Source organism: Henckelia pumila, chromosome 1 (genome assembly GCF_033568475.1).
Source record: "Henckelia pumila isolate YLH828 chromosome 1, ASM3356847v2, whole genome shotgun sequence".
Taxonomy (NCBI): domain Eukaryota; kingdom Viridiplantae; phylum Streptophyta; class Magnoliopsida; order Lamiales; family Gesneriaceae; genus Henckelia; species Henckelia pumila.
The window spans coordinates 167,058,934-167,068,180 of record NC_133120.1 but is presented as its reverse complement, the minus strand read 5'-3'; the positions used below and the strand labels follow the sequence as shown (position 1 = coordinate 167,068,180).

Genomic DNA, 9,247 nt, shown 5'->3' with positions numbered 1-9,247 from the left:
GGCCAGTTATGCTTGTTCGGTTCACGCCCTTTAGCTGGGAAATTTTTGCTCGGACCGGGTGGTGTTTGAGGAAGACGAGGCTGCTGCGGAGGAGTCTGTTTTCCAACCCTTTTTACGAAGTATTTTTCTATTAAATCGAACCCTTCTCTTCCGATCTTGGTAAGTTCACTCTCGCTGGCCGGCATTTCTGTGTTTATTATATTTGAAGTACTTTCTCATTTCTTTCTTTTGGTTGATTAAGTTACGTAGGATGTGTGCTATATATAGAGGAGGAGTAGGAAGAGGAAGATACACTATAGTTTCATAATGTTGAGAAGACAAACTTTCTGTGGGGGGATGAGCGTATCCGGGAGGAGGCTGCATATACACTTTCTCATCCAAATCACCATTGAGGAAAGCATTTTTAACATCCATCTGGAGAAGTGGCCAACGCTTAACAGCAGCTACAGCTAAAAGACTACGAACAGAGGTTAAACAAGTAATAGGAGCAAATGTTTCTTCATAATCAATACCATATTCCTGAGTAAAACCCCTAGCAACCAATCGGGCATTATAGCGCTCCACGGAACCATCGTAGTGAGTTTTAATCTTATATATCCACTTACACCCGATGGGTGATTTTCCTTGAGGAAGTTCCACCAAATCCCAAGAATGTGTTTTCTCTAAAGCCTAGAGTTCCTCAGACATTGCTTGCTTCCAGAGAGGGTTAGTACTAGCTTCATGATAAGAACTAGGTTCATGCAATGAAGCTATAACCGAAAAATAGTGATAATATTTAATGTGAGTAGGGGTTTCTCTTACCCAATTGGAGTGACGAGGGCGAGAACCAGGATCATCAACAGGGGCAGATTCTGGAGAAGTGGGTGCGGATGTGGAATCCGAAGCAGGGAGTTCACATGTAGATTCTGTAATAGAGGAAGGAAACAACTCTCTTGAAGGGTCAGTAAAGAATGGATTTGAATTGGAAAATGAGGCGTGAAATTAAGACAAAGTAGAGAACATGGTATGTTCCCAAAAGGTGACATGGCGATAAATTCGTAACCAACCAGAAATATGATCCCAACAACGATAACCCTTATGTTCTACACCATATCCAAGAAAACAACAAAGACGGGCACGAGGTTCAAGTTTGGTATGTTCATGAGGGTTGAGAAAAATAAAACAAGCACAACCAAAATTTTTTAGATTGGAATAATCAGGTGTTGCATTGTATAAGCGTTCAAAAGGAGAAATATTATGAAGTATAGGTGTGGGAAGGCGATTAATGGTATAAACACAGTTGAGTGCAGCCTCACCCCAAAACTTTTCTGGACAAGAATCAGACAAAAGCTAGGCCGGAACTGAATCTAAGATATGACGATGTTTGCGTTCTACACGACCATTTTGTTGGGATGTATGAGGACAAGATCTGATGTGAATTCTTAATGTATGGAAGACAAAAACGAGTATATTAAAATCGTACCCTCAATCCAATAACAAAAAAAATCAAGAAATTGCCCAATCTTGAAAACAAGTAAAGGTTTTGGATTATTCACCTCTAGTTTACTTGAAAATAGCAACAAACAATCACGAAGAAAAACAATTGATCACAACGGGGTCTTCAGAAAACCTGTTTCTGACAACCCACGAGGATAATCAATCGACAAACGCCACAAAGTATGAACTTTGATAAGTTTTATTTTTGAACAAAGCACAAAGCTTCAATAAAAATTCTAGAGAGAATTTTATGTATAAAAATCTGAAATCTTAAATTGTATTTAATAATGAATATTTGTTGTATTTATAATACAACTAAAAAATAATAAAATATATCGCAAAATATATCTAAAGATATAATAATATCTCCTAAAGGTTTTCTAGTAGGAATAAAAGACTCAAAATAGGAAAATAATGCCAAAAATATCAAAAAGTCTCGCACACACACAAAACGCCAAACTGTGTGAGAGAGAGTGAAGGCGCGGGCGCGCATAAGGTTCTGTCTGGAAATCTTGAAAACACTCGGAACAAGCGCAGGCGTGCGACAGACAGGCGCGGGCGCGCATAAAGTTCTGCCTGGAAATCTTCAAAATTGAAATGACGCGCGGGCGCACATGCTTCACTGACTATGTCACTTATTTTTGTGTTTTCTTTGACATTTTTTCCACTTTCTTGATGTATTTGGACTTCAATAATATTGTAACATCCCTCAAAGTGATCTTCAAGTATTACAATGTCATCTTGACAATTCATCATCAACGATTGAAGGGCATCTTTGAATCTCTTAGCTCGACCTCTCGTAATTGGTCCTCTTGGCATCTCCAAAAGATCCTTAGCCACGTGATCAACATACAAGCTATCCATGATCGCATCATCCTCCCCTTCTTGAAAAGGATTTGACCTCAAATCTCGATCATCACCTACATCAAACAACGACAAATCAGAAACATTAAAAGTAGTACTTATATTATAATCACCTGGCAAGTATAATTTGTAGGCGTTGTCATTGATCCGCTCCAAGACTTAGAAAGGTCCATCGCCTCTAGGTAACAGCCTAGAACGTCGCTTCTCCGGAAATTGCTCCTTCCTCAGATGCAATCAAACCCAATCACCGGGTTCAAACACAACCTTCTTTTTACCTTTGTTTGCTTGCTTTGTGTATTTCAAGTTCTTTTTCTCGATGTTCGCTTTCACCTTCTCATGCAAATTTCGCACAAATTCAGTCTTTTTTCTTTCCATCCAAATTAACTCTTTCACTCATAGGTAAAGACATCAAATCCAACGGGGTTAAAGGATTAAAACCATACACAATTTCAAATGATGAAAAATTTGTAGTAGAATGCACACTACGATTATATGCAAACTCAAAAAATGGCAAACATTCATCCCAACTCTTCAAATTCTTTTTAATTATAGTACGCAACAAAGTTCCTAACGTCCTATTAACAACCTCAGTTTGACCATCCATTTGAGAATGACATGTAGTCGAAAACAGTAGTTTAGTACCAAGTTTGCATCATAATGTTTTCCAAAAATAGCTCAAGAAACGAGTATCTCTGATGGAGCCCAATCATGAAGGTCCAGTCCAAATATTTTTAAGGCCCAAGCTTATTTAAATATTATATATATTTAATTCAAGCAGACCCTGAATTCTATAAAAGCCCATAGGAGGCTCAAGCCTGTGAAACTCTACGGATATCTATAAATAGCTCAAGTAACCTCATTATTAAGGTACACACTTTCTTTAGCACTATAACGCTTTACTCTTGATTATTATTCCTTGAGTAATAACTGACTTGAGCGTCGGAGTGCCTTTGCCGAGAACCCTCCCGGCTCCTCTGAATTTGTTTTGTGACGTAGGAACAACCCACTGAAGATCTCCACCGGGAACATACAAGGATCCGTTGATACTCTGGACTTTGCGGAAGCAACGTGTCATATACAAGTGATTTTTGGCTACATTAGCTTGGCGCCGTCTGGGGGAACTTGTTCTTTACGTCATTGAGAGCACATATTACTTCAAAAATGTCTCAAGGAAATAATAACAATGGAAACGCACCGCCGAGTATTACTCTCACCCGTGAAGACTTGACTGTGCTAATAGAAAACACAGCAGCACTCGCAGCAAAAGATGCAGTTGCTTAGTACCTAGAAACCCGTAAGCGCAAAAGCACCAAGAAAAAGGCTCAGACTGAAGGCTCGTCATCTCTTGACCCTAATAATGAAGACCCAAATAAAGATAAGTCTAAAGTGAATGATAAAGATCAAGGGGGGACCAAGAAAAATACTTCTCAGAAAGACGGTGAAGCAAGTGTTCACACAGTTCATGACACCTCTGGCGAAAACAAGATCACTAATCCAACTCGGAAGGATGGATCTCGCACACATGTAACTGGAGAGAATATGTCCGCAATTTTGCCGTCACGTCGAAGCCCCTTCACTGATGACATATTATCTGAAGCATTACCAAAGGGATTCAAAATCCCCAGCTTACCTGAGTTCGATGGAACGAGTGACCCCCAAGACCATATTGACAAATTCTACGTGAAAGCGGATTTGTATGATATCACAGATGCTGCATACTGTAAAATTTTCCGAACAACATTATCAGGAAGAGCACTCACATGGTTCAATAAGTTACCCTTTGGATCTATTGCCAATTTGGAGCAACTTACTGACTGCTTCATCCAGCAATTCTCAATTAACAAGAAATACCCAAAAACAGCAGCATATTTGTTCACAGTCATTCAAAAAGAAGGAGAATGTTTGAGGGACTATGTTCGGCGATTTACTCATGCAGTGCACGAAGTCTTACACGTGAACCATGATTTGTTAGCTGGAATAATGCAACAAAACTTGCGCCATCGGAAGTTCAAGGAATCAATAGCAGGAAGGCCGCCCAAAAACTTAGAGGAATTATTGGAAAGAGCTGAGAAATACATACGGGTTGAAAAATCTATAGAGCCACACTACTTGAATAAAATAAAGAGAGAAGAAGATAAATCAGATATTAGAAAGCGAGACGAGAAGCGAACAGCACAGAGCCCCCGTCTCTAGAATACACCCCTCAATGAATGACTGACCGATATACTGGTAGTGGCTGAAAAACAAGGATTGTTGCGTCCCCCTCGCCCAATGCAAAATAACCCAAAGCGCCAATGTTCGGACAAGTACTGTCATTTTCATAAAGATAAAGGTCATACTACAGAAGATTGCTTCATTTTGCGAGAAGAAATTGAAAAACTCATAAAGCGCGGACATTTGGGGAATTTTGTGGACAAATCCCGCGGTGAAAAGCGAGATGATAGGCGTCGGGACGAACAACCAAAATGTGACTATCAAAAACGCCATGATGAAACTGTGAAACAGCATGAACGAGCTGATGAAAATTTGCCCTCGGGAGGGGTAATCGCCGTAATCCCTGGGGGGCGTGCTTGTGGCGACTCAAACAATGCAAGAATAGCCCTTCTACGGGCAGCAAAAGGAACCAGCAATTTATCTAGCCCCACATCCTTGTCGATATATGAAATTGGAACCATCCAAGATGGATTATCATTCAGTGACAAAGATCTGGAGAACCCTCGGGGTACACATAATGATGCTTTAATCATCTGAGCCACAATCTCCAATTTTTGGGTAAAGAAAATTCTAGTGGATTCAGGAAGTTCAGCCGACATAATTTTTCATGATGCATTCGTGAAGTTGGGTATTAGTAATGCACAATTAACTCCAGTCAACACTCCACTAGTCGGATTTTCCGAAGAAATAGTTGAAGCTTTAGAAGAAGTAACGCTTCCTCTTTCCTTGGGTTCTTACCCCAAACAGTCTACTAAAATGGTGAAATTCCTTGTGGTAAAGGCTTCATCTGCGTACAATGTGATATTGGGACGACCAAGTCTCAATATATTCCAAGCCATCGGATCGACATATCATATGAAGCTGAAGTTTTCGACTCCAGGAGGAGTAGGAGAAGCCATTGGTGACCATCGTCTAACTAGAGAATGTCATGCGGTGACATTACGGGGTTCATCAGGAAATCATAAAAGACAAATTTCTAGTGACGAAAGAGCACCGAAACCTGGAAAAATTTGACGTGAAAATGGAATACATTTGGTGGATGAGGAAGCCGAGAGCAAAGAAAGAATAACAGCAACCGAAACACTAAAGCACATAGAAATCTTTCCAAGTGATCCCAAGAAGATACTGAAAATTGGGACCGAATTACCTCTTGAATTGGAAGAGAAGCTGAAAAATTTCCTCGGTCGCAATTTGGACGTGTTTGCGTGGGGTGATGAGCCTCTACCCGGAATACCTCAGGAATATGCGCTCCATCACCTCCGTGTTGACTCGAAAATGAGACCGGTGAAGCAAAACAAAAGAGCATTTGGCCTAGAAAAAAATCGACATATAGCCGCTGAAGTGGAAAAACTCTTAGCAGCAAAGTACATCAGGCCAGTTTCATACCCAGATTGGCTTGCAAATGTTGTCTTAGTACCAAAACCCAGAGGAAAATGGTGTTTGTGCATAGATTTCACTGATCTCAACAAAGCATTTCCCAAAGATCCGTTTCCACTCCCACGAATTGACTTTTTAGTCGATTCGACAGCAGGATGCGAGCTGCTCACTTTTCTTGACGCATATCAAGGATACAATCAGATCGGTCTAGCACGAGAATACCAGGAAAAAGCAAGTTTCATCACTGATAGGGGGATTTATTGCTATGATGTTATGCCGTTTGGGCTGAAGAATGCTGGAGCTACCTATCAACGTCTGGTAAATACCATGTTCGAACGCTTGATCGGACATAACATGGAAGTTTATATAGACGATATGCTCGTCCAAAAGTACCCAAGCATCTAATCACTTGAAAGATCTTGGGAAATGCTTCAGTATACTCATAAAATACAGGATGAAGCTCAATCCAGACAAATGCACTTTTGGCGTACGAGGAGGCAAATTTCTTGGTTACATGGTGTCAGAACGAGGAATATAGGCCAACCCTGAAAAAATTAAAGCAATTTTGAACATGAATCCTCCAAAAAGTGTGAAAGGCATCCAGGAATTAACAGGACGTTTGGCCTCCCTCAACCGGTTTATTTCAAGATCTACAGACAAGGGGTTACCATTCTTCAAACTGTTGAGGAGTGGAAAAGGTTTTCGATGGACAGAAGAGTGTCAACAAGCATTTGACGAGTTGAAAAGACATCTGACCTCTTTGCCGTTGTTGGTAAAACCAAAGGAGGGTGACACCCTGCTGATTTATCTGGAAATATCTGTGGAGGCGGTAAGTGCAGTATTGGTATCTGAAGTAGGACGTGAGCACAAACTAGTGTACTATATCAGCCGAACTTTACACGGAGCAGAATTAAGATATACAAAGATCGAGAAACTGGCACTAGCTTTGGTAACTGCAGCAAGAAAACTACGTCCTTACTTTCGGTCTCATCCAATAATTGTACTCACCAATCATCCTCTCAAACAAATTATCTCGAGTCCTGAAGCATCAGGAAGAATGGTTAAGTGGGCTGTCGAATTGAGCCAATATGGAATTGAATATCGCCCGCGTCCAGCGATTTAAACACAAATTCTGGCTGATTTTCTAGTAGAGATGACAGTAACTCAAGAAGAAAGCTCCACCCAGACATGAATGGTTTATGTCGACGGGTCATCAACCTCTACAGGAAGCGGTGCAGGTATAGTTGTGGAGAGCCCACAAGGAGATAAATTTCAATATGCCATCAAATTTCTATTCCCTGCAACGAATAATGAGGCAGAATATGAAGCTTTCATCATGGGAATTAAATTGGCCTTGTCGGTCGGAGCAAAAAAACTGACGATACACAGTGACTCCCAACTTATCGTCAGTCAGGTTAATGGAAATTATGAAGAGAAGGAAGATAAAATGCTTGAATACCTCACTCAAGTGAATGAGTTTCTCTCGCGTTTAGACAGCTATGATATAAAGCAGATACCTAGAGGGGAAAATGAGTCAGCAGACCGTCTCGCCAAGTTAGCAAGCTCCTTGGCCAACATTGATAATAGGAAAATTACATTCCTAACATATAGCAAGGAAGAAAATGATGGAAGTGATGTTACAATCTTCTGTGCTGACAACGAAAATCATAGTTGGAAAGATGAAATAATCGACTATTTGATGCGGGGTAACCTACCTGCTAACCAAGTTGAAGCTCGAAAACTTAGAGTGCGAGCTGCTCGGTTCACGATCATTGACGGAGAACTGTACAAAAGAGGTTTCTCTTTACCTTACCTAAAGTGTCTAACGCCAGCTAAGGGAAAATATGTGCTCCGTGAAATTCATGAAGGAATATGTGGAAATCACTTAGCTGGCAGAGCTCTTGCAGGGAAAGCATTATGCCAAGGATACTTCTGGCCAATGATGAAGCAAGACGCTATCGAGTTAGTGAAACGTTGTCACGCATGTCAAGAGCATGCTAACTTCCATCACCAGCCGACTACAATCTTGCAGCCCTAGAAAGTCCTTTACCATTTGCTCAGTGGGGAATGGATTTGGTAGGTCCTTTTCCTCCTGCTACCGGACAAAGAAAATTTCTGATAGTTGATGTGGATTATTTCACCAAATGGGTCGAAGCTGAACCATTGGCCAAAATATCCGAAAGAGATGTAATCAATTTCTTATGGAAGAATATAGTATGCAGATTTGGCATTCCTCAAACCTTGGTTTCAGACAATGGAACTCAGTTTTCTGGAGCGAAAATAAAATATTGGTGCAAAGGACTTTCCATCAAGCAGTTCTTCACTTCTGTTGGGAATCCTCAAGCAAATGGGCACCGAGGTCACCAACCGGACCATTCTACAGCACCTCAAAACACGCCTGGGCAATGCCAAAGGAAAATGGGTGGATGAGTTGCCAAGTGTTCTATGGGCATATCGAACACTCCACGCTCTTCAACTGGAGAATCTCCTTTCAACCTGGCCTACGGAGCGGAAGCTGTGGCTCCTGCCAAAATTGGAGAGCAATCATGGCAAGTGAAACAGTACACTTCATCAGGGAATGACCAAGCCCTTCGAATTTCATTGGACTTGGTGGATGAACTGAGAGACGAAGCTTCGACACGAGCCAAGAGATATCGAGCTTGTATTACTAAAGCATACAATGACCGAGTCAAACCTAGATCTTTTCAATTAGTAGACCTGGTTTTGAGAAAATCTGACATCTTGAAGTCTGTGGGTAAATTGGACCCTAAATGGGAAGGCCCGTACAAAGTAATTGAGATTGTGAAGATGGGAACATATCGCCTCCAACATTCAGATGGAAGAATACTTCCCAGACCTTGGAACGTTGCCAACTTGAAGAAGTTTTATGCATAAACTGCAACTTTCTCCAATATTAGGCTATATTTACCTTTTTTGTTATTAGCATATTTTCTTTATGTTTTGCTATTACAATTTTTTTATGTAGTTTTCAACTAATATGATTATTTTGTTATACAAGCAGATTACTTTGTCGAAATCTTATCATATCTCCTCTCCTATACTAACGCTTACTTACGATGTAAACGTCATAGACCCTAGCAATCATAAAAAAAAATTTCAACAATAAGAGGCTTGGCCATCCCCATGGGACATTTGAAATTATAACGCTGTAAGAGGTCAAGACGAAATAATAATATTACAAGTCCCGGGATACCTCACCACGTGCTAAGTGGGTTTAGGACTTCCCCATGAGACAAAATCTTGGGAGACTGATCCCCTTCCAAGTACTCCAATATTAAAGCGATAGTATTTTATT

The 9,247-nt window shown here is 40.6% G+C and overlaps 3 protein-coding genes across 3 annotated transcripts; all 3 read left to right on the top strand.

The window, feature by feature from the left end:
• Positions 1-3,879: 3,879 nt before the first annotated feature.
• LOC140874412 (uncharacterized) lies at positions 3,880-4,533 on the top strand. Its single transcript, XM_073277698.1, has one exon. It carries the CDS (start codon positions 3,880-3,882, stop codon positions 4,531-4,533), a length of 654 nt encoding a protein of 217 aa, XP_073133799.1.
• Positions 4,534-7,123: 2,590 nt separating this feature from the next.
• On the top strand, positions 7,124-8,361 carry LOC140874410 (uncharacterized). Its single transcript, XM_073277697.1, has 2 exons — positions 7,124-7,904; positions 8,012-8,361. Exons 1-2 carry the CDS (start codon positions 7,124-7,126, stop codon positions 8,359-8,361), a joined length of 1,131 nt encoding a protein of 376 aa, XP_073133798.1.
• Positions 8,362-8,376: 15 nt separating this feature from the next.
• Positions 8,377-8,826, top strand: LOC140874409 (uncharacterized). Its single transcript, XM_073277696.1, has one exon. It carries the CDS (start codon positions 8,377-8,379, stop codon positions 8,824-8,826), a length of 450 nt encoding a protein of 149 aa, XP_073133797.1.
• Positions 8,827-9,247: the final 421 nt, after the last annotated feature.

Bases quoted from the DNA above. Each gene is read 5' to 3' on its own strand.
- LOC140874412 (XM_073277698.1), top strand. From the start codon at position 3,880: ATGTCCGCAATTTTGCCGTCACGTCGAAGCCCCTTCACTGATGACATA.
- LOC140874410 (XM_073277697.1), top strand. From the start codon at position 7,124: ATGGTTTATGTCGACGGGTCATCAACCTCTACAGGAAGCGGTGCAGGT. The intron at 7,905-8,011 runs GTTGTCACGCAT...TGGATTTGGTAG, and splicing joins CGCTATCGAGTTAGTGAAAC to GTCCTTTTCCTCCTGCTACC.
- LOC140874409 (XM_073277696.1), top strand. From the start codon at position 8,377: ATGGGCATATCGAACACTCCACGCTCTTCAACTGGAGAATCTCCTTTC.